The 22,003-nt window shown below is 55.8% G+C and overlaps 15 protein-coding genes across 15 annotated transcripts; 5 read left to right on the top strand and 10 right to left on the bottom strand.

Annotated features, from left to right (window-relative positions):
* Window positions 1–51: 51 nt before the first annotated feature.
* On the bottom strand, window positions 52–243 carry PG998_005476 (uncharacterized protein; the record flags this gene model as incomplete). The annotated part of the gene is made up of 1 exon (XM_066872294.1): window positions 52–243. One exon carries the CDS (start codon window positions 241–243, stop codon window positions 52–54), a length of 192 nt encoding a protein of 63 aa, XP_066732391.1.
* A 760-nt stretch (window positions 244–1,003) lies between these two features.
* On the bottom strand, window positions 1,004–1,740 carry PG998_005475 (Peptidase M20 domain-containing protein; the record flags this gene model as incomplete). Its single annotated transcript, XM_066872293.1, has 2 exons — window positions 1,004–1,215; window positions 1,296–1,740. 2 exons carry the CDS (start codon window positions 1,738–1,740, stop codon window positions 1,004–1,006), a joined length of 657 nt encoding a protein of 218 aa, XP_066732390.1.
* A 67-nt stretch (window positions 1,741–1,807) lies between these two features.
* Window positions 1,808–2,254, bottom strand: PG998_005474 (uncharacterized protein; the record flags this gene model as incomplete). The annotated part of the gene is made up of 1 exon (XM_066872292.1): window positions 1,808–2,254. One exon carries the CDS (start codon window positions 2,252–2,254, stop codon window positions 1,808–1,810), a length of 447 nt encoding a protein of 148 aa, XP_066732389.1.
* A 423-nt stretch (window positions 2,255–2,677) lies between these two features.
* On the bottom strand, window positions 2,678–3,160 carry PG998_005473 (FAD binding domain-containing protein; the record flags this gene model as incomplete). The annotated part of the gene is made up of 1 exon (XM_066872291.1): window positions 2,678–3,160. The coding sequence occupies one exon, from the start codon at window positions 3,158–3,160 to the stop codon at window positions 2,678–2,680; it is 483 nt and encodes a 160-aa protein (XP_066732388.1).
* A 197-nt stretch (window positions 3,161–3,357) lies between these two features.
* On the bottom strand, window positions 3,358–4,218 carry PG998_005472 (uncharacterized protein; the record flags this gene model as incomplete). The annotated part of the gene is made up of 2 exons (XM_066872290.1): window positions 3,358–3,844; window positions 3,917–4,218. 2 exons carry the CDS (start codon window positions 4,216–4,218, stop codon window positions 3,358–3,360), a joined length of 789 nt encoding a protein of 262 aa, XP_066732387.1.
* A 1,576-nt stretch (window positions 4,219–5,794) lies between these two features.
* Window positions 5,795–6,655, top strand: PG998_005471 (uncharacterized protein; the record flags this gene model as incomplete). Its single annotated transcript, XM_066872289.1, has 1 exon — window positions 5,795–6,655. The coding sequence occupies one exon, from the start codon at window positions 5,795–5,797 to the stop codon at window positions 6,653–6,655; it is 861 nt and encodes a 286-aa protein (XP_066732386.1).
* Window positions 6,656–7,319: 664 nt separating this feature from the next.
* PG998_005470 (uncharacterized protein) lies at window positions 7,320–8,403 on the top strand (the record flags this gene model as incomplete). The annotated part of the gene is made up of 2 exons (XM_066872288.1): window positions 7,320–8,198; window positions 8,239–8,403. Coding segments are annotated over 2 exons (1,044 nt in total), but the record flags the coding sequence as incomplete, so codon positions are not given.
* A 325-nt stretch (window positions 8,404–8,728) lies between these two features.
* On the top strand, window positions 8,729–9,445 carry PG998_005469 (uncharacterized protein; the record flags this gene model as incomplete). The annotated part of the gene is made up of 2 exons (XM_066872287.1): window positions 8,729–9,001; window positions 9,122–9,445. 2 exons carry the CDS (start codon window positions 8,729–8,731, stop codon window positions 9,443–9,445), a joined length of 597 nt encoding a protein of 198 aa, XP_066732384.1.
* A 722-nt stretch (window positions 9,446–10,167) lies between these two features.
* PG998_005468 (uncharacterized protein) lies at window positions 10,168–10,512 on the top strand (the record flags this gene model as incomplete). The annotated part of the gene is made up of 1 exon (XM_066872286.1): window positions 10,168–10,512. The coding sequence occupies one exon, from the start codon at window positions 10,168–10,170 to the stop codon at window positions 10,510–10,512; it is 345 nt and encodes a 114-aa protein (XP_066732383.1).
* Window positions 10,513–11,449: 937 nt separating this feature from the next.
* On the bottom strand, window positions 11,450–12,701 carry PG998_005467 (uncharacterized protein; the record flags this gene model as incomplete). Its single annotated transcript, XM_066872285.1, has 2 exons — window positions 11,450–12,102; window positions 12,209–12,701. The coding sequence occupies 2 exons, from the start codon at window positions 12,699–12,701 to the stop codon at window positions 11,450–11,452; spliced, it is 1,146 nt and encodes a 381-aa protein (XP_066732382.1).
* A 997-nt stretch (window positions 12,702–13,698) lies between these two features.
* Window positions 13,699–15,284, bottom strand: PG998_005466 (serine carboxypeptidase; the record flags this gene model as incomplete). The annotated part of the gene is given in 2 exon segments (XM_066872284.1): window positions 13,699–14,100; window positions 14,112–15,284. The coding sequence occupies 2 exon segments, from the start codon at window positions 15,282–15,284 to the stop codon at window positions 13,699–13,701; spliced, it is 1,575 nt and encodes a 524-aa protein (XP_066732381.1).
* Window positions 15,285–15,793: 509 nt separating this feature from the next.
* Window positions 15,794–17,281, bottom strand: PG998_005465 (uncharacterized protein; the record flags this gene model as incomplete). The annotated part of the gene is made up of 3 exons (XM_066872283.1): window positions 15,794–16,240; window positions 16,312–16,870; window positions 16,938–17,281. The coding sequence occupies 3 exons, from the start codon at window positions 17,279–17,281 to the stop codon at window positions 15,794–15,796; spliced, it is 1,350 nt and encodes a 449-aa protein (XP_066732380.1).
* A 560-nt stretch (window positions 17,282–17,841) lies between these two features.
* PG998_005464 (protease inhibitor) lies at window positions 17,842–18,477 on the bottom strand (the record flags this gene model as incomplete). Its single annotated transcript, XM_066872282.1, has 2 exons — window positions 17,842–18,308; window positions 18,354–18,477. The coding sequence occupies 2 exons, from the start codon at window positions 18,475–18,477 to the stop codon at window positions 17,842–17,844; spliced, it is 591 nt and encodes a 196-aa protein (XP_066732379.1).
* Window positions 18,478–19,852: 1,375 nt separating this feature from the next.
* Window positions 19,853–20,133, top strand: PG998_005463 (uncharacterized protein; the record flags this gene model as incomplete). The annotated part of the gene is made up of 2 exons (XM_066872281.1): window positions 19,853–19,901; window positions 19,967–20,133. The coding sequence occupies 2 exons, from the start codon at window positions 19,853–19,855 to the stop codon at window positions 20,131–20,133; spliced, it is 216 nt and encodes a 71-aa protein (XP_066732378.1).
* Window positions 20,134–20,601: 468 nt separating this feature from the next.
* Window positions 20,602–21,277, bottom strand: PG998_005462 (uncharacterized protein; the record flags this gene model as incomplete). The annotated part of the gene is made up of 2 exons (XM_066872280.1): window positions 20,602–20,943; window positions 21,023–21,277. The coding sequence occupies 2 exons, from the start codon at window positions 21,275–21,277 to the stop codon at window positions 20,602–20,604; spliced, it is 597 nt and encodes a 198-aa protein (XP_066732377.1).
* Between the last annotated feature and the right edge of the window lie 726 nt (window positions 21,278–22,003).

The raw sequence follows: 22,003 nt of genomic DNA, 5'->3' as shown, positions 1-22,003 counted from the left end.
AATGCTGTTAGTGATGAGCGGCGAAAGGGTAACAAGAACAAACTATTACCTTTAAGAGCAATTGACGCTGGCCAGGCAGCAGCTGAAGAAGCGAACTCCGGTTCCGCTGATAGCTTCGCATGCCTGAGGGTACTGGCCGGAGCAGGCACCGAACTCCTCCCTGGAAATGCAGAGCCCATTCTGGGCCGAGGCGACAGAGGCCATGGCCAGGGCGGCGAAGATGGCGTTGAAACTGAACTGCATGGTCGTCGGTTGTCTGGGTGGCCTGGGTGGTCGAGACTGATCTAGTTGATGAGGTTCGGAAGGGGCTGAGGTACGAGGGCTGGTGATGAGGGGGATGCGATGCAGCAAGTCGGGGGTTCAGCGCAACGAAGGGGGGATTCTGCCACCTTTTATAAGCAGCGTTCCTCGGGTTTGTAAGAGGGGAGGCACCAGGCACCTTCCTATCTGTCCATCCTGGGGGCTTAAACAAAAGCCGTGTCAACGCCGAGGGGATGCAACATGCTGGCCCATACGTTTTCGCCAAAGGGGAAACCCTGGCCGTCTGGTTCCCACTTTTGCCGCCCGGAAGTAACCCTCTCCCTCGACATTCAGGGTTGCGGTTCATGCGTTGGCTTGGTTGCAGTCCCCGGGCTGGCATTTCTGCTGGCATCATGTATGTATGCTGATTCGTAAGCGGTTGTTGATAAATGCTACTTGTGGCGGGCCGCTGTCCAAAAGCAGGGCCTTGGACCTGGCGATAAGTCAATTCCTCCCGGGCTTGCACACCTATATTTGCCAAGACTGTCGAATGGCGCCGGCAATGGCGCGACCCTTGTCTACCCCTCTTCTGCATCGGCACCTTCAGTACCGCACTTATTGCCTATCTTGCCTTTTGTTCCTGTCATGCATCCCTAAAGCAGTCGACCGAGCCGTCGTGTGGGTCGTCGGCGTTTTCCCCGAAGGCCGGCGGCAGTCGACGGCCGCATAATACGTGTACAAAGCTGTGTTTATTCGCATGCCTCTATAGCTCGAGACTAGAAGAACGGCCCATCTGCAGGGCTTCACTGATTAGAATTCGGTAGCTCTCTACCGCTGCCTCCAAGTCCGAGACGTCAAGATGCTCGTGGTTTGAGTGCGCAACATGGATACTGCCGGGGCCATATAGATACCGCTTATGGTCTCCCTTTAGGTTAGGAATGTCAGTGCCGTAGTTCAGGATGACGGTATCAAATCCTATCAAATAGCATCAGCATCACAAACTGGGGGCTTTTGTGCTTTCAGGTTGCAAAGCAGTATAGGCGTGCTTTGCTTACCTTGGATATCATAGTCGGTGGACACGGGTCCTCGACCGGAGCGGAACTCGACTCGAACCTCCGGCGAGGCACGCTGGACCGCCCTTTCTATGATGGCTTTGGTTTCGTCCACCCTGTCCGTAGCGAGCCGCACAACTGCGGTGGCCGAGGCCTGCGCCGGGATAACATTGGCCGCTACGCCACCCTGGATGACTCCCACGTTGAGCGTCGTATTGCCGAACTCTTCACTCCAGGGTAGCTCAGCAGATTGCAAGCCCGCAAGCCCGCAAACGAGCAGGTCGATGGCGTTGGTCCCCAGCTCCGGGTACCCCGAGTGGCCGGCTTTGCCTTCGGCCGTGAGCACGACAACCATCCCGCCCTTGTGGCCGCGCGCGAGCTTGAGCTCCGTGGGCTCACCGAAGATGACGGCTTCCCACGCTAGGCCCAGTTCATTGGCCGCATGCATGCCGCCACCGCCATTCTCCTCGCCAACTACAAAAAGGAGAGCGACATCTCCTTTCTCGGCAATTTCGTTAGCGCTGCGCAACAACTCGACCGCGGCGATCTGTGCTGCCACGCTGCCCTTGGCGTCCACCGTTCCACGACCCCAGATCTTGCTGCCCCCGCCGCTCGTAGGGCAGAAAGGACGGCACCGTATCGATGTGCGATGTCACGAGCACCCGGGTCTGGTTGGAGTCGCCCAAGTAAGCAAGGATGTTCTGTCGGCCTTCGGAGTATGTTCCGATCGGCTGGGCGTAGACGGTGTATCCGCGCTGCTTCAGGTATTTATGCAAGAAGCGGCCGACTTCACCTTCGGATCCCGAGATGGACGGGATCTCGACGAGGGACTTGTGAAGCTCAAGGAGATCCGAACTGCCCAGGGAGGCTCCATGGTCGGACAGTGGTTGTTGAATATTCCAAGCTCTTGAAAGTGCAAGGCCGGCGTAGAGCAACGAATGGGTCAGTCTAAGTGTCTTCATTTTTGGTGATTCTGCGGGTAATCCGGACTTGTGTGCAGCTCTTATTCCCACCAAAATTTTAATCATGGAATGTCATCAAGTTCAGTATAAGTAAGTGAGTGCGTGGCGCAGCTGAGTCGACGGAGTTTGATGAGGGGTTCGAAGTTGGTAACAAAGTCATGCGAACTTGGAGATCAAATTCTTGCTTTCTTTTCCTTCTGAGTTTTCGTGATAAAACCCGCCTATGGCGTCATACCTTCCGTAGAGGCAGGAGGAATTGCTTGCGAGCCGAGCATTGCCGGAAAGACTGAGCATTCCCGCGTTATCTCGGACCAGTAATATCGGGTTTGATCATACTATGTACAGGTTTGAATCCACATGCCACCCAGCAGCCTTACGTACTGCCTGTCAATCGTGGTCTCCAGAGGCTGTAGGTCTTGATAGCTAACACGATTCCAACACCCAACGCGCCGACAAGAGCGCCCCGTGCCAGAACCTTCGATGCACCTTTTGTAGCAGCAGTTGGCAACTCATCATCGAAAAGCACCTCCTTGGGCCGGTAGGGAGCGGTACCGAGTCGAGCTTCGACGCCCCTAGGAACTTCTTTCCGAGGCGTCCGAGCAGCACCTTCTGTCCGAGGATGGGCGAGATGTAGTGGAGGATGAGCTTCGTCTTGAACGGGCTCTCCGACGCCAGCAGCGACTGTATATCGTGCGACTCCCGGACGAGCTGCTTCGCCCGGGATTCGCGGCGGTTTTGGGTTTCTGTAAAAACTCGCGTCACCTCCTCGGTGCTCAGGCTGTCCAGCCTCTGCTCTCCGCGTTCGGCCCCTATGCGTACCAACGCGTTGATGAGCTCAGCGCATGATTCGATGGCACCGTTCGCTCCCTGGCCTCCCATGGGATTTGGCTGTCTGGTGTTAGCCATGGTTCTGGTGTACTTAGTTAAAAGCCATACCTTATGCGCAGAGTCCCCCCAGGGTGATGATTTCTCGAAAGAACCACTTCTTATACACATACTCGTGCAGCGGCGTCAAGGTTGAGACAGTTTTTCGGTCAAAAATCTGGCCAATCGTGAACTTTTCTGTCACGGGAAGGTCGTGATTCTGCTCCATGAACCGGGCCTCATCCTCCCGGGTGTAGCTCGGGATGTCGGATCCGTACTTGGGCTCCGGGGAGCCGGTCGCACAGGAACCAGTAGATTTTGTCCTGGGGACCCGTGACAACGAGCTGCGACTGGTTGTGGCCTGTGACGGTGTGGTCCTCGCCCGTTTCCCAGCCGGGCACGTGCTTCGCAATGCCGAAGCTGCAGCGGTAGTGGCAAACGACCTCGGTCTCGGACTCGGCCGGGTCAAAGTAGCCCGGCTCCAGCTCGTCGGCCAATGACCTCATAACCGAGCGGACGACGCTGTGCACGCCGTCGGCGCCTACGACTATGGTTCCGTTGTACTCGGTGCCATCTGTGCAGTGCACGGTGACGCCGCCGCCGCCGGGCACCAAATCGACGCCCGAGACCTTTTTTCTGAGGAGGATTCGGTTTTTGTGCTTCAAATTGCCGTACAAAATCTGGAGTAACTGCTGCCGGTCAAAGAAATACAGCCCATAGCCGTATCTATACTTGATGCACTTAGCTAAAAGTGGCCAAAATGAACCCTCGCGCATGGCCTTGAGGACGAAAGCTTACCGGCGTTCCAGTTGCGACGACCTCTCGGTCAGGGATGAGATAAGGGTACCATCAGGACGACGCATATGCATCGTATCCGACGGTGGCGCGTCGGCAAAGATGGCTTGAATCGACTCGAGAAGGCCCATTTGGTCTAGGATGCGAAGGCCGTTGGTAAACAAGCCGATGCTGGCTCCGACCTGGGGAGCGATGGCCGAGTGCGACTCCAGCACGACGTAGTCCATGCCGTGCATCTCCAGCATGTTGGCAAGGATCAGGGCGGTGACGCCCCCGCCGGCGATAATGACCTTGAACTTGCTCATTTTGGATTATACGAAGCCTATGAGAGTAAAACAGGACAATACAGCATGCCTCATACGACGGCCGGTTCCATATCCATCTTCTATATGTATTGGAGGCCTTAGCAGCTCAAACGTAGACCCCCAGTCTTCTTCACGCGTGGTGGCCGACATTTTCGGTGTTAGAGGCAAGTTCCGTCGGATACCCCTGTTGAACGCGGTCGAGATGACAGGTAGCTATAGTATAGAACTGGCAGAGCCAGTGTTTGTATGTATCAAGCTCCGTCGCCCCTCTTGGTCCCCATTATCCTTCGGTGGCACTCAAGCTTCACAAAGGGGGCAATCCAGGGATCGTAGGAAATATCGCCGACTCTGAGAAGCGATGGGGGCCTTCTGCCGAACCCGACGTCGTTTCAGCCCACGATGGATTTTCTAGCTATGACAGAGTACATTGTCTTGTTCTTTCGGCGAAAATGAAGATCGATAAGAGATTGCAGACGCAGGGCCCTGGCGGTTGCTGGCCACCGACTATTCAGATCTGGAGATAATCGGTCCATAACTGACTCGTGCACGCCGGTTTGAAGGTCAAGAAAACTTGTGCAGGAGTCAAGACAAGCATGTCTGGGGAGGAACGCCCTCCACATGAGACGATATTAGAGGGGCGACGCTACGGTATGTGAACCAATCCGGTGGCATTTGACTCGAGGCTTGATGCGACGACGGGAGCGGGAACGTTTGCGAGGCCCGGCCCGGGTTTTAATTAGGCTTTCGGGCTTTTCGACTGCTCCGAGGCCGGGGGCGCTTTAAGACGACAACGATAACGATAAGCTCTTCACGCGTCAGTGTCCTTCATCGTCGCTTTCGACCTCGCCACCAACAATCTCCGGAGAACTCCTTCGTCTTCATCAACTGTGTACAATACCCCGGATTCTCGGTAGGCGAGCGATGATTAGGCTAAAGTGCCCGCGTCGATCATCTGCCGGCTTGGTGCTATTTTTGGTAGTGCCACTGGCAAGCGACTGCGTTGTTTGTTTTCCCAGCGCCAAGCATCCCCCATATTATGGCTAAACTGGGGACTTGTTCGATATAGATTTGCAGAACCACGAGTTGGCGCGCCTAATGGAGCAACAGCAGGAGAAACTCAGGCGCACCAATCGCGAAAGGGCTGTCACCCCAGCTGAACCTGTCGCCTGGATCCCATAGTAGCCCTACAGTCACGATGATGGGCCATGGACAGCTCTTGGCTCCTTGGCATTTTGCCTCGTTACGGCAGTTTGGCCGTGGACGTCACCTGTAGTTACCCCTTACAGCTTTTTGGTCAACTACCGACGTGGGCCAGGATTGAGCCGGCTCGTGGCAGATCACCATCGTCTAAACGTGATCGACATGGTCCGAAAAAGGGAGGGGACAAGTTGGGCTGATGCTAGGGACAGTTTTGCTCCTATATAAAACTGCAGCATCTGCGACTTGTGTTCCTGGTTGATGGGCTCGCTGTGCTCACGCAGATCTGCTAGCTCGCTTCTTTCTTCCGTCATCTTCCCATCCCTCTCCTTGAGCATTGCCAGTATCGGGGGAAACCGTTTCATCACAGCCATCTACAATGTACGGACGGAGCAACATCCTTGTGGCCGTGGCCTGCCTCGTGCTTGCCTCGCTGCACACCGTCTACGCCGCGAGCTCGGCGGGCTGCGGCAAGAGCCCGACCCTCAAGAGCCAGCGCTACACCATGACGGTCAACGGCAAGCAGCGCGCCTACTTCATGAAGCTGCCCAACAACTACGACAACAGCCACCCGTACCGCCTCGTCTTCACCTGGCACCAGCTCGGAGGCTCGGCCCAGAAGATCGTCAACGGCGAGAACCCGCAGCAGGGCGGGGCCTTGCCGTACTACGGACTCGAGGCCATCTCGAACAACAGCGCCATCTTCGTGGTCCCCGACGGCCTCAACGCCGGGTGGGGCAACCAGGGCGGCGAGGACGTGACCTTCTTCGACCAGCTCGTCAAGACGGTCGAGGCCGACCTGTGTGTCGACACCAACCTGCGCTTCTCCACCGGGTTCTCGTACGGCGGGGCCATGTCCTACGCCCTCGCCTGCGCCCGTGCTTCCATGATCCGTGCCGTCGCCGTCATCTCGGGCGCGCCCCTCAGCGGGTGCCAGGGCGGCAAGGACCCCGTCGCCTACTACGGCCAGCACGGCACGTCGGACTCGGTGCTCAACGTGCAGATGGGCCGGCAGCTACGCGACCAGTTCGTCGCCAACAACGGCTGCCAGCGCTTGTCGTCGGAGCCCCAGCCCAACGGCGGGCAATCCGTCATGACCAAGTACACTGGGTGCAAGGCCGGATATCCCGTTACTTGGGTCATTCACAACGGGGACCATAACCCCAGCCAGGTCAATCAGGGGCAGAACACGCCCTTCGCGCCCAAGAACAGCTGGGATTTCTTCACGCAGTTTACTTGAGAGAGGACGCAGCAGATGATCATGTTGTTGTGGCATTCACGCGGGGACTGTTGTTGTGATGGAAAGGGATGGGTGACGATGTCGGGTGACGCAGACACTTCGTTTTCAGTTTGTACATACATAAGTGACTGAGCTTGGCTACTTGTACATATTCGGCTGTGGCCATCAGATCTCTGATGAGGTTTTTCGCCGACTTTCCACTTGAATACATTGGATTTGCCAGGGGACTGCCGGCTGGAATCTCGAACTAACCCCATCATTGATTGACCAACCCTCCGAGGAGAGATGTGAGCTTCCCAAATAGGAGCGGACGTTGTACTGGATGGACAAATTCTTGGGACGATCGCCGCTGCCCCGCCCTGCGCCGGTGGATAAATTAAGGGGTCGAGATGGGGCGAGCAGATTTGCCGATCATGCCATAGCGACAGACACGTCCGTCCGAGGCGCCTGGGCCAGGTTGCGTTGGGCAATATAGAATCATTCTTCCTCCAATGAGGAATCCCCGGCCCAGGGGGTCTGGGCTCTGCAAACCGCCATCCTACGTCAATCCATCATAACAGTAGTGTATATATATAAAACAGCAGCAAGCTCTGGCGGCAGGGGTCGCCTGGCTTGCGCAACCTTCCTTGGCCTACTCATTCGCTACAATTTGATTGCCGCAAAGATGATCCGACCAATCAGTGTCCTTGCCACCCTTTTCGCGGCCCTGGGCTCCGGTGTCGTCAACGCCGAGGCCTTCCCCGGCGCCGTAGGATTCGGTGCCGTGGCCACTGGTGGCGCCGGCGGCGAGACGTACACGGTTACCACGCTCGCCGACTCGGGTGCCGGCTCCTTCCGCGAAGCCGTCAGCCAGCCGAACCGCGTCATCAACTTTAGCGTCGGCGGCTACATCGAGCTGGCGTCCATCGTCGCGCTCTCCAACGGCCTGACCATCAACGGGCAGACGGCGCCGGGCGGCGGCATCGGCATCATGGGCGCCGAGCTGTCCGGCAGTGGTCGCAACAACATCATTATTCGCAACCTGCGCATGCGCCAGGGCCTGCGCGACACCGCCGGCAAGAAGAAGAGCGCCATCAACCTCGGCAAGGCCAGGAACGTCATCCTGGATCACTGCTCCCTCGCCTACGGCCAGTGGAACTCGATCGACGCCGTCAAGGTCACCAACCTGACCGTTTCCAACTCCATCATTGCCCTGCCTGTCGGCCAGCAGTTCGGCGCCCACATCGAGGGCGGGCCCACCACCTTCTACCGCAACCTCTGGGTCAGCGCGCACAACCGGCAGCCCCTGGCCAAAGGAGACACGCAGTTCGTCAACAACGTTGTCTACGACTTCCAGTCGGCCTACACGGCGGGCAACTCGGGCGGCAAGTTCCGCCACGACATCTTGAGCAACTACTTCATCGCCGGCCCCTCGTCCACCGACCCCCAGAAGGGCATCTTCTTCCAGATGAACGCCAACCAGAACGTCTACGCGGCGGGCAACTTCCTCGACGCCGACCGCGACGGCCGCCTCGGTGGCGCGGGAGCACAACACCGTCGACAAGTCCACGGTGATGCCACAGACGTGGGATGCCTCGTCAAAGGGGTTGGCGTCCATGTCGGCCAAGGATGCTTACGCTTACGTCGTCGCCAATGCCGGCGCGATGCCCCGCGATGAGGTCGATGCGTATGTCGTGGACACGGTCAAGTCGCTCGGCACGCGTGGCAAGATCGTCAAGGACCAGGCAAGCACGGGGCTGTCGAACGGGGGTACGGGACAATCAAGGGTTGAAATAAAACAGCTGTAGATTGGTGCTCTCACTCTCATTCCCATATTCAATTCGATGCCCGTTGTTGGGCTGCTCTTGCCTTCAATAGCGTGGTTCCCTACAAAAGGCCCCATCGCTCCTGCTGTTTCATCAACCACCAACTTCGTGACATAAATCCGTTTGGTCCTTCTCAGCATCCTTGACTAGGCAGAAAGCTCTCACATCAAGTGCCCAGGCCAACCCACTCCTCACTTGTACATTTTATTGCCCATCAATTGTGGAATCGCTACTCTCTCTCTCTCTCTCTCTCTCTCTCTCTCTCAAGATGAAGTATCTCATCCTCACTCTCGTCGGCTTACTCCTTGGCTTGGGTGGCGCCAACGCCGGCTCCAACATGACCCAAGTTTTGAGCACCCTCCCCGACGGCGGCTACTTCATGGACATGGGCATCAACGAGCATGGTCTGTACAGCATCACCGATCTGGACGGAAACCCGGTTCCCGGATCCCCTTTCCCGTCGACTCGAGCGACATGCCCGCCGTCGGACTTGCGAGCGTCGCCGCCAATGAAACCTCTATCAAGACCTCTGATCAGTGGGGTGTGAGTATTCGACTTCTTGACGTCCGATCCCTTCTCCCCTGCCAGCCCGGCTCATGCATTTGTTCCCTTGATATCCGCACACCTTTGCTAACCAGGCATGTACTTTCCCCGAATACAGTGTGTCGCCCCGAATGAATGGGTCGACTGGGACTCGTGGAAGACGGCGGGTAGGAGGCTGGCCAACTGGTGCGCTGCAGGCAACATGGTGCCCCAGAGGAAGATCCTCAAGTGGGTCGTCAACGGCAGCGAGGCCTACATCTGCAACTACGCTGGCGACCAGAACTGCGACGGCAACGAATACTGGAACTACATGCAGACCATTGCCGACAAGTGCACCTTCGTCGGCTGCGGCTGGTTCTTGCAGGGCTCCGGTAACAAGAGCCTCGGGCGCGGCATCAAGGGCGGCAAGAGCGACCCTTTTTACGTCTGCAACAATGTGTAGGCTTATATGTCCTCTTCGCCCTCGTCTCACCTGCGAGACAGGATAAGGCCTCTCGATTTGGAAGGGATGGTTTTGAGTTACTGAAATGGATGGCTGAATGCTTGTGGACTGGATTAGTTACTCGTGCCAGTTGGTTCCCACATGGATATGGACAGATCTAGTTCACGACTGCAAGAAAGCATGTCGAAAGCTACATAAATCGAGGTGATATATGTGAAGTCGCAGACGGAGTGGTGACTAAGCGACCAGCTCCGGCTTCTGCTGCATGGCGCGCGGGCGGCCTACCTTTGGGTTATATATATTTTCGCCACCAGAAGAGAGTGTCCAGGCCTTTATCATAGCACCCATAAATGGACTGTGTTGTTGTTGGCGTGTGTTTCAGCTCCAGTGGCCAATAGCGCATCGGCCTGCCTAGCCTGCCTACAACACACCCACTGTAGCGTAACTACGTCATGCTCATCAACCCCCCGCCCATCCCAGATCTCGATACACGCAAGCAACGCGACGGGCCAGTTTCAACAATATCAGGTTTTGGAACTGGAGAAAAAAAGAGAATACTAATATGTCTCGTCGTCTTGTTTCCATCTACATTTTGGACAGAAACAAGCCCCAAACCTGACGAGCAAATCCCATTCGATTGACTTTTCTCGAGAGCCCCCCGCCACAGCTACAGCACCAACGCCGATAAACTCAGCGCCGCGCCCCTAAAAACAAAACCAAAGATGGCCTCCACACGCTCCACGACAGGCAACTCCAAGCCCCGCCTCCAAAATCTCGTCTCGACGACGCCGGAGCGCAAGCGCAAGACCACCACCAAGTCTCCTGCCTCCAAGCGCGGCACCACCACCACCACCACGAAGCGTAGCGGTGGCGGCGTTACGAAGTCGGGTGCTGGCACCCGCGCCCCCAACACCCATCACAAGCGCAAGTCGCACCTCGGCGACAAGATCGAGGGCGTCGCCGACAAGGTCGTCGGCACCGTCACCGGCAAGCCGGGCAAGAAGGCCGCCGGCACCAAGAAGATGCGCGGCACCGACGGCAAGAACAGCCGCACGACACGCGTCTAGGTGCCCTTCAAACCATGCTTCTTCTTTTTCTTCGTCTTCGTCTTCTTCTTTCTAAGCCACAGGCACTACCTACCTAGTTGTATATTTTGGGTCTCTACCACATGTACCTCAACATGCACTCCTCCCGCATTGCGGAGAGGAGAGGAGCTCTTGATTTTCGCGTTCCGGACTGGTTTGGTGCGCTTTTTGTTTATGTCACCGCTCGTATACATGTACATAATAGTTTCTTTACTCTTATGATGATGATGAGTGATGAAGCCATGACGGTGGCGCGAGTCGGGAGTAAAAACAATAGTCTCATATAGTAGAGGACCGGGCGAACGGACGACTACCTCATTTTGGGTAACGTGTTGGGGCATGACGACAAGAGTGCTTTGAGCAGCGAGCATGGACAGCGATACGTATGTTGGGCATCCTTATGTATCTATTTTCTTCTGCTTGGAAGCGTTGAGCCTTTTCCTTTATAGCGACGAGTAGTATCAATCAGTTCATATGGTCGCTTCCACCTATACCAAGGCGTGTTGAGCTTGATCTATCATGGAGTGTCATGAGGATCAATTATTATCATTATCCCTCACTGGCCATGACCATATATCCCATAAACAATATTATGTGTATTATGTATGTGTAATTAGTAGCCTATATATAGTGTAGCGAATGTTGTGTAATCACCAAACACCTTTTCCCACATGCAATCAATCCCACCATACTCGGGCGAAACGACGAATGGTTCACAGGGCCTCTGAATGACTAATTTAGTATGAAATGAGTGACAAGACGTGAGATAGAAACTTTTCCCCGGGTAGCTGATTAAATAGGAGTAAGGGCGTAAACGAGGTATCATGAGTTGAAGATGGCAGTGGCGGACGGGGACTCGCCATATCTACCATCCTGGTGTGTTGGGTATAACGTAGGAGGTTTTGTCGGTATATACAGCTCAAACCACGACGGTGACATTCCTCAACATCCTCACCATCTTGTTGGAGACCGCTCCGTAGGTTTGCGTGGGGAGGGGAACGGGGGATGCCTCAGGGGTCGTGGTCTGCTCGGGAGACACTTCGGAAGTCTGCTCTGGCTGCGCGGCGTACGTGGACTTAGCCGGGGCGGGTGCCTCGGTGGTCTCGGGGGACTGGGCGCTGGTCGAGGCGGGCGGTGTCTTTTGTGTCTCCTCGGGGACAGGGGCGGGAGCTGTAGTAGTTTCTGGTGATGCCGCACTGGTAGTCTCTGGGGCCGGCGCCGGGGCAGCAGTCTCGGGTGCCTGAGCGCTAGCCTCGGACTCGTGGCTCTTTTCAGCAGAGGCGGCCGGTGGCTTGCTCTCCTTAGGGGAAGGGGCGGGCGCCTCGGTGGTCTCAGGAGATTGGGCACTAGTGGTCTCGACGGGGGCGGGCGCTTCAGTAGTCTCGGGTGATTGGGCACTGGTGGTCTCGACAGGGGCAGGGGCAGGTGCAGGTGTCGTCTTCTCTGGGGCCGGCGCCGGGGCAGCAGTCTCGGGTGCCTGAGCACTGGCCTCGGACTCGTGGCTCTTCTCAGCCGATGCAGCTGGTGGCTTGCTCTCTTCGGGGAGGGGGCGGGCGCGGGCGCCTCCGTGGTCTCAGGAGATTGGGCGCTAGTAGTCTCGACTGGGGCGGGCGCGGGCGCTTCGGTAGTCTCGGGTGCCTGAGCACTGGCCTCGGATTCGTGACTCTTCTCAGCCGACGCGGCCGGTGGCTTGCTCTCTTCGGGGAGGGTGCGGGCGCGGGCGCCTCAGTGGTCTCCGGCGACTGCGCGCTGGTGGTCTCTACGGGGGCAGGGGCAGGTGTCGTCTCCTCTGGAGATGGTGCTGGGGCTGCGGTCTCGGGTGCTTGAGCACTGGCCTCGGACTCGTGGCTCTTTTCGGCCGACGCGGCCGGTGGCTTGCTCTCTTCGGGGGAGGGCGCGGGCGCGGGCGCCTCGGTGGTCTCCGGCGACTGCGCACTGGTCTCCTGAGGGGTGGCAGCTGGCGAAGCCGTCTCAGGAGCGGCGGTCTCCGAGGCCTGCGCACTACTGGCCTCCGACTCGTGGCTCTTCTGAGCCGACGCGGCAGGTGGTTTCGATTCACCGCCCTCCTGTCGGACCTTCAGAGAGTACTCCGCCGTCTCATTACGGGGGATGACAGATCCTATGCTGCCTACGGCGAGGAGCAGGATGAGGTTGGCGGTGCTGACACGCATGATGTCGGTTGTTCCCTCTTGGTAGGTGTTGAGGTTGATTAGAGGAGGCGCAGTCAAGGATGGACAAGGAGAGATGGATGCTGGATGCTGTCTGGTGAGGAAGGATGCAGAAGAACACAAGCAGGATTGCACCGGCTGTTCCCACTCTTATATCCAACACCATGGCGAGAGTACTTGGAGTGGTCACGTAATTGTTGGTGGCGATCGTTCGTTGAACGGCATCTGCTAGCCCCTATGATGTTTGTAGAGGGGTGAGTGCCCGTGATTCAGGTGGAACTCTTCACAGATGCGACAGACGTTAAACGTGGATGACATGGTACCTTAACCAATTGACGTGAGATGTCCTCTGTATACTGTTAGCCTGAGCGGGCCATAAGGGTAGGGCGGAAACCTCGGGCGGGAGTGCCAAGCTTAATGATATAACAAAACTCTAACACCCGCACCGAACACGTCGTCAGATCATAATCGAATCCTATATCCAGCTGCGATCACCATCGAGACCCAAATTAAAAAAATGCAAACTGGTACACGCACGAGTCGTGAATGTCGTTGCTGTTCTGGCGCGTGTTGGAATCTTCATGATATTGACTGATGGGATTGTTCAAGAATATTCTGTACTAGACGACGCGACAACTCTAATTCGTTACCCCTCGAATACCACGCTCTGACGGTTCAATGATGTGAAATGGCGGGGTTATTGCGGTGACTGAAAACGGTCGTGGACATGATCCCACGGTTTGGTGTGGCATACGAAATCGCGTACGTTACCTCCAGAGAGATCCAAGTTGCTGCGGTGGTCATTGTTGTCACTGGCGTCACGGCATTTCTTCTGGCTGGGCCTGAGCCTCGACGGTTGGGGTGTAGGGTCTGAAGATCATTTTGAGATTGCCGCTAGTATTGTCTTCTTGATACATCTAACATCAGTCATTTCATTCTAACAAGAAACTCTGCAGCATGCTCCGCGTTCTCTTGGTTCGAGTGGCTGAGTGGCTCCTGCTTAGACCAGCGGTTTCTTGTTGAGCCAAGCACTGAACATGTTGATGGCGTGCTTCGGCTTGTCGAAAGGTACCATATGGCCGGCACCATTGATGCGCACGTAACGTAACACGCCGCTCTCCCACCAGAGGCCGCCCTCCCATACCTGCTTGTTGTTCTCTTGCTGGTATCTGAAGTCTGCCAAGCCCTTCCATGGCAAGGAACCAAAGACACGCTCATTGCCGACGAAGTTGCAGATCCAATCGTAGGTGCCGACGTAGATGAGCACGCGGATTTCAGAGTGTAGCAGATCTGCTACAAAGGGTCGGGTGTCAATGAGTCCGTCGTTGGCCTTTCGGAACTCGTCTCCAACCTTGTCGCTGCACGCCTCAAATTTGGGAGTATCTGGGTTGACACCGAACGCCTTGCGAACACCATCACGTCGCAAAAGGTCGTGATGGACTTCATGATCGGGTAGCACAGCGGGCCCACACAGGGTTTCGAGACATCGTAGTAGTTTCTACCCGAGTGGAAGTAAGGGTTCTGGAGCTCCGAGCCACAGTAATCGTAGGCGCCACTGCAGACGATGGGGTCTGGGTAGTCTTCGCATGCTTTCATCAAGTATTCACATCGAGGAACCGCAGCGGCCATTCGCTTGCAAACGTCATCTTCCAAAATGGGGCCAATACCCGTAACATTGGTACACGTGATGTCGTAGGATGACGTAGCCTGCACCGTGTCGGCGAAGATGCCATTTCCGATCAAGACCGACTCCAGAGGGATCTGTGTCTCCGGTGGAGAGATCTTGTTCATGTCATTAATGTGGCTGGCAAAGATAGGGATGTAGTGGCCGCCGTAGCTTTCGCCAGCAATGGAGAATGGAAGGGACCTGGAATCAGGGAAGGCCTTGTACCACAACTGCATGAAGGCGTAAATGTCCTCGCTGGCAGCAAAGGTGCCTCTGGCGTGGTCAGAGCTGTTGTCGGAGTACGAGAAGCCAACGCCAATGGGCTGGTCCAGGAAGAAGACGTTGGCGGCGTTGATCCAGCTGTCTTTGTTCTCGTGTGCAGACTCTCCTCCATCGTCGATGGCACAGGGGCCCAGCTCCATCAGCAGGCCTGTCATGCTGGAGCAGCCTGGGCCGCCGTTGATCCACATGACCAACGGATCATCCTTGGGGCTGGATCGGGACTCAAAATAGGCAAAATAGAAATGCTTGCTGCCGGAATTGAGGTAGCCGGTGTATCCATCGGTGGCGCCAGGGCAAACGTCCAGAATATTGGGCGTCTTGTCGCCGCCGGCTGTGCGGGTGGCCTTGACGTCTCCGGCCGAGTGAGCAGTGAAGCTTAAGCTATGGTGGGGATGAGCTTCGTGAGTGACGACTTTAGCGTTAACCCAGTCGTCGGCTGCGGCCAACAGCGGCGCTTGTTGCTGCTGCTCTCCTTGGACCGAGATGGCGCCAAGCACGCCTGGTGCGCAGAATGCTGCAGCAAGTGCACGAAGCATCATCTTGTTGAAGTGTGTACTGAGCCAGATGATGAGAATCGAGGGTGACACGATAGAAGATAAGTTTGCAAATTTGTTGATGAAACGAGATGGGTTAGACATGTTGATTCATCAATCATCAACCATGGATGGGATGGGCTCAGGTACCCGAAACCGGGAGACCCACTCAGCCCCCCCATCGCATACATGCATATGGCTTTATGCAATCAACAGGCCAATTGCCCCTGAGAGGCCCAGGCTTCCTATGATCGTCGCTATTGGCAAATAGCCTTAACAATTGAAGGTTCCGGGGCACGTCCTATCCTCCCTTTTGAGGCCCCCTGCATGGTGCGACAGCGAGGTCAATGAATCTTTCCGACATCCACCCCGGGACAGCCGAGACGAGAGCTCTTCTTTCTCAGCTTCGTACAGTAGCCGTTGGTCAACCTCACTCACAACACGAGACCCTTGACACAAATTTGGTGCCTAGAATCATAATTTATGTACAGCAGTAGACTATGTGCATAATGCAGTCGCCACGGGAAAGCCATGCTTCCTAAAAGCCAAGGGCAACTATATCAAACAACCCGCAAGGTCACGCTCTTGATTGGTAGAGGGATTTCGACCGTCCCTTATACACGCTCGTTTTGACTGACGACCTTTCCATTCTCTTTGATCTTCTTGCCCGTAGCATCATACACCGCTTCGCTGAACGCCTCGAAATCATCTTTGTCCTGCAAGTCCTCCTCCTTCTGCTGGAGACCTTTCAGGACTCCTTGGCCGACCTTGGGCCAGGACGGCGGAATTGAATCTTCCGAGCCTTCTCTCCTCGACTGTTCCAAGTTGGCATAGCTGGTACTCTGGGCCAGACCGAAAGACACAGGCCCTTCCCCGCTGGAATTTTCCTCGGTTCTAGTAAGCGGTAAGTATGATTTGGACGCCGCAAGAGCAGCTGCTAGTCCGCGCTTGGCGCCGTTCTCGTTCGTCGGAAAGATGGGGAGGTCGGGATGGAGCTCGAGAGCGTACATGGTGACGTTAACGAGTTGGGCAGGCGGTAGACTAGAGAGGTAGTTCCGTTTCTGTGGCACGTTCAAGTTAGTACTTGTCCCGTCTCCAGCCATGATTGCGTGTTGAAGACGGATAAACTTACCTGCTCGGCACTCTTGGCTGCCCAACTAACGCCCTTGAACCCATCTACCGACTTCTTCTTCGCCAGTTGCTTCTCCTTCTTCGCGCTGCAGCCCCGACAGAACCACGACCGAGTCTCGTCGCTAACGAATTCATCATCGATATACGGGTCGTGGCAGAGCTGGTGCCAGCAGATGTTGCAGCCGTCGCAGAAGACGATCTGATTATTCGAGGGGCTCAACCCGCGCGTGCAAACTTTGCACAAGGCCTGTTCTGGCGTGCGCTTGCCGTAGTGCTTCTTCTTCGCGGCGGCGGCCTGCGCCGAGGCCGGCGTGAACTGGGTCGGCTTTTGTACCTGCCGGCCGGACTTGGTCATAGTGGGTGTGACAGCCGGGTCGGGGATCGCGTCGACGCCCTCCATGTCGGACAATTCACTGAGGCTTGAGGAGGGATCTTCTTCGCCCTTGATCTTCTTGCGCTTGCCGCCCTTCTGCTGGGTTTTTCCGCGCTTGTTGGCGCCTTTAGGTGGAGGAGGGGCAGACTTGGAGGCACTTCCCGAGGGCGGTCTCGAGGTAGCCGTACTATGCGAGTACAGATTAGGTGTCGGAACAGGCGCCGGAGATGCCGATGCGGGAGGGCATGGGTAACGTGAGGGTTGTATTCATGCTCATGACTAGGCGTCTCTTTGCATCCTCGTAGGTAGACTGGCTGACACCGGCCACTGAGGCGGGCGAAACGGCACTGCCGCTGCTGAAACTTGTAGGTTCTCCCCTGATACGCTTGAGAATCATCTCCGTCGCTGCAGAGAACTGAGGCGTATAAGGCATCCGAGGCTGTGAGCTGGTTGCGCTCATGATCTGCCTCGGTGCAGATGATACCGAAGCGCTGCTTTCAGGCCGTTGTGTGGCTGCCAAAATAGATTCTCCAGTTGTCACTGACATCGCAACACCACCACCCTGGGGCTTCTTTCCTTCCACCTTACTTTCATCCATCATCTGACAGTGAATGATGAGAACAGCTATACAGCGAGCGGCGGGTTGTATTAGCAATTATCGAACAAGTACGACGATTGCTGCTCGCCGAGTGGTTCTGACCTTGGGTGTCAGTAAGATCGCAACTATGCATACACATCAATCACAAACCAAAGGGGACCTACAGCCACACTATACCATGGCCAAAGTAGTAGAACACTGGCAACAGGGTATACATATGTTTTCGAGATACTTTCATGTCAATTGACCAACCAATCGTGAATTGCACGATTGATTGAGGTTGATTGTGGCCACCACGTGACTTCCACGTGATCCCCCTCATTTCCGTTGCTTAGCGTCTCAGGTCATGTCATGGCAACCTGCCTTCAACCAACAGGCTGCTTGCAGCTTGGCTGTCACGAACGCTGAACACATCATGCAAGTCCCCCTCAAGAGTAGTACGGCATTTTGTCACCAGGGTCTCATCTATTGGTTCATCATGAAGTTTCAACTGAGTGGGCAAGTCATCCTTGGCAACTTCGGTTTCTACTCTGTTGTTGTGCATTCATTCAGTCGCCCTCCTAATTACTCGTGAAATAGTTCAGCGCTAGCACCTCGCCCAACCCAACCTTGGCCTCCCACTCGTCCAAGCTGAACCACATGCGCGGCTTGACCCCGACCTCCTTGCCGCCCGCCGGGGAGCGTGCTTTGGCGTCAAATCCTGCCGGCTGCTCGTACAAAAAGAAGGCGTAGCGATGTGGTGAAGCCCCCGGCGGCGGCGCGGGCCCAATGTAGTTCACCACGGGCGGCTCAGCCGGCTCCAGTTTCCCCGAGGGCGTGGTGGTAGCGGTGCCGGCTGCGCTGGCGATTCTCAGATCGGATTGACACCAGTGCCAAATGGGGCCGAGGACGGGGAGCGACTTGAAGGGCGCGTCCAGGTCCAGGCTCATGGCTAGGTAGGTCTTGTCGGCAGATGCTGCCGGGTACAGAATCTCTGGTGGGGATTGAGCATCTGCACTCTGTGTATCAGTCGCCTCAATGCACCGCCCTGCAGAGGTGTAGAAGCATACAGGTGTACGCTCCGCATACATACCTGCCTTGGGTATATACGTCCCGGGCTTGACTTGGGTGTGCTGGCCTACCGTGAGACCCAGCGTCTTGGAGGCATCACTGTTCATAGCAGCTAATGCCTTCTCCACACTTTTGTTCGCTGGCATGGCAGCTCTTGTTTCTGGTAGAAAGATGCTTGATTTGCGGAGAACATCTCCAGATGACTTCCCCGTGTTGTTCGAATCTTGGCGGATCCTCAATCAATCATACTTATATGTAAATGATGTGCGTTTTCTTGTAGCCGTCCCGCTTCCGACGCGGAGATGTGGAGATAAGTTGTTAACACCGACCTGGAGATCTGACGATTGGTTTTCCTCAATCCACTCTTCGCGACTTCGCTCTGTCGTATGTAGGCATGCACTTCCCAGTTGGCTGGCTTACATGGCCTTTCGGTCAGATGAAGAGCACACATGATGGCACACATCAAGGGCAGACAACGGCAGCACCAAACACTGTCCCTTTGTAAGACAGGACTACCTCGGAACCCAATCACATCCTCGGACATGACGTCATTGTTCTCAACGTTTGGCGTTCTAGAACCCAGGCCGGCAATTTGGGGAATCTGGCTAGCAGAATGACGTCATCACTAGTTGGTCTGCACATGTCAAGTCGCCAATCACTAGCAGTCACTCGGGTCTTCTTTCGCGGGGTCAGAGGCGCAATCCGCCTTCCCCTTTGTTCCTTGATCTGGCCGGGGCCCTTGCCTCAGGAAGCTGTAGCGCAGAGGCCTAGCACGAGGGCACGTGGTCCCATCATGGCCGAGCCTTGTTAGCGGGAAGACCGCGCTTGCGACTATTTGCACATTAGGTAGGCACGTCGATAGGCACGTCGATAGGCACGTCGAGGGGGCACTGAGGGGCACCGAGGGGCACGCTGAATGCCCACCTTTGCAGGTAAGCACAATACCCGTGTGGTGTAGGGTGACCTCATCGATCGGACTTCTTTATGGGAATCGCGACTTCTGGTAAGACTATGGCGTCCCTCGGCTGCCCCATCCAGGTTGCTTTTGCCGCGTGCAGAAAGGAGGGGGAAAGACGCCTTCTCACCACTATCGAATGTAGGTTTCGGCCCAGGCGCATCTTTCCTCGCCCAATGGCGCGGCTCCTTGATGGTCGCAAAGCTGCAGCGTCCTGTCTGCTTGCCTGCCTGCTTGCATCCAAGGTCGAGGCAATTGCAAACGGACTATCCCTGATCTTGGCTTGGGGCGTCCCGCCAACTCGATCGACTCTAGACAAAGTCCTGGCATGTGACCATTGACCACTCAGCTTCCATCATTAAACAAAGACCTACAGCAGTCCTATATATAGAGAGCTTTCTTCTACGATGATTGACGCTGATCCTCATCACACCTCTCACATCACCACTCACAACCCAGCACTTCATCACCGCCACACTAGTCTACGTCGAAGAAATCGCTTCTTCAGCTCCATCCGTCATCCTCGTCAACACCGCCGCAACAGTCGCCTACTAAAACACTCCAAAATGGACAAGATTCAGAACGCCGCTAACTACGTCTCCGAGACCGTTCAAGGTATGTTGATCACAGGCATTGCTGGTCGCCTGAGCCTCCCAATATTGTACTGACCACCATGACAGGTGCCGTGAGCACTGGCTCCAAGGAGGCCAACAAGGAGGTTGCCAAGGACGGCAACGCCACTGTCGGCACCCGCCTCTCGGCCGCCAAGGATGCCGTCGGTGACAAGGTCGATGAGCAGAAGCACAACACTTCTGCCGACGTCCACAAGGAGGCTGCGAAGCACTAAATCCAAATAACGTCTGACGCCTCCTTGTCTTATCTCCCTCCACTGCCTATGCTCTGTCGTATGGACACACTGCATCGGATAATATGTCACTCTCAGTAGTGATGAGTTGGAGGGTAATGTGGGACAAGATCAGGCCACTCACGATTGACTTTTGAGATGGAGGATTACATGTGTTTACCTGTTTCTATGGGGTGGTGCTTTCAAATTGTCAACACGCCCGTCGGCAGTAGACAGCATAGATAGGATGCCGCAGATACCTAATATCACAAACTCGGATTCCTCAATAACTTTTGACACATGGAGTCTTTCGTGTTCGCAAACCTGTCCAATAGAAACAATTCTACCCAGACCCGACGTAATCTAATATTGTCCATGTTGAGACCTACGCACTATTGTTCACAGTGGAAGTTGAAACAATATCTTCAATGTTAATGCTTATACATACATGCATGTCCTTTTTTCATTCCTTTACATCATACCAAAAATCGCTAGACCCGCAGCAGCAATCAAAACACCGGCGCCCGTGGCATGGACACCTGCCGCGGCGCTGGGCTTATCCGACGGCGACGAGCCCCCGGCTGACGAAGAAGGCGAAGACGAGGAGCCGCCCTTTGCCATGGTGCCGCCAAAGACCATGGCGCCCTCGCCCGCGGTGCCGTCAGTGGCAGCGGCCGCCTTCTTGTAGTCATCGACCGTCTTGCCCTGCGGCGCGTTCACGACGCCGACCATGCCGCCCTTGCAGTGTTGCTTCTGGGTGCAGTAGAACCAGATGGGCTTGGTGTCGTTGACCTTGACGGTGAAGACGTTTTCCTGTTGTGTGAAGAAAGGGGTGACAAATTAGGGTGGTGTTCAGAACCAACGATGGACTTGAGAATCGGGCGATACTTACAGACTCGCTCGTGCCCGAGACGGGGACGTAGCCAGAGAAGAAGCCGGCCGTCTTGACGGGCTGGCAGGCGCTGGCGAAGTCGCCCTGGGCCACGCTGTGGTTTTTGGAGTAGAAGTGGAACTCGAGCAGGTCGCCGGCCTCGGCGGTGACGTTGTCGGGCTTGAAGACCAAGGTCGGGCCGCTGTCGATGCGGATAGTCTTGGCGCTGGCCAGGGCAACGACGGCGGCGGTGGCGAGGATCTGGATGGACTTCATGGTGATGTTTGTGTAGATATGATTTTCGGAGTATTGAAGATATCTCAAGGGATGTGAAATTATGTAGATCAAAGGTGGCGATCAACGTGGTAGAAATAGAATCAGATACAGAGGAAGACTGGCTTGCTGTGAGAGAAGGAGAGGAACGAGATGGTCTTTGGAGGTTATGATTCATTGTTTATATACAAGCACAAAGCCGGCTGCTGGCTGCCTCCAATAAGCGAGGCCTTCTTTGGACGACGGGCGTCAAGCCACGAATGTTGACTTCCAATAGTCTGCTGCACGAATGGTTTCACGGTGACAGGCCGATTGGAGGTGTAGCTTTCGAAACGGCCTTGCTATATCCGGACCAGCCGGTTCCGTTGATTGGCCACTCGACATCGAACAGACGAAGGCGGCTGGTTAGCTATTGGTCACTGTTGGCGACAAACAAGGGCAACTCGGCACGCGCACTGATCTACGCAGCGCAGAACGCGATCATGCCGCCTCCTAGCCCCTGGGGTCTAGGGGCTTTAGGGGTTGGAGAAGGGGAGGCCAGACAAACATTGTTCCATCCCGTTTGTGCTGGCAAGCATTGTAGAAGCGACCATCCGTATTGGCTAATAGGACGGCATGTTTGGTAGTTGGGCTTGGATGTTCCAAAGGCTCAGCCACCAAGCCTGGGCTTTGGGTCTGGTGAAACCGGGAAACAATATCACGGCCCCAATAAGACCAACAGTACCCCGG

This window comes from Apiospora kogelbergensis (assembly GCF_038363985.1).
Source record: "Apiospora kogelbergensis strain CBS 113332 chromosome Unknown utg000003l_segment0_segment0, whole genome shotgun sequence".
Classification (NCBI taxonomy): domain Eukaryota; kingdom Fungi; phylum Ascomycota; class Sordariomycetes; order Amphisphaeriales; family Apiosporaceae; genus Apiospora; species Apiospora kogelbergensis.
The sequence above is the reverse complement of the archived record's forward strand: the minus strand, read 5'-3'. Positions and strand labels throughout refer to the sequence as shown.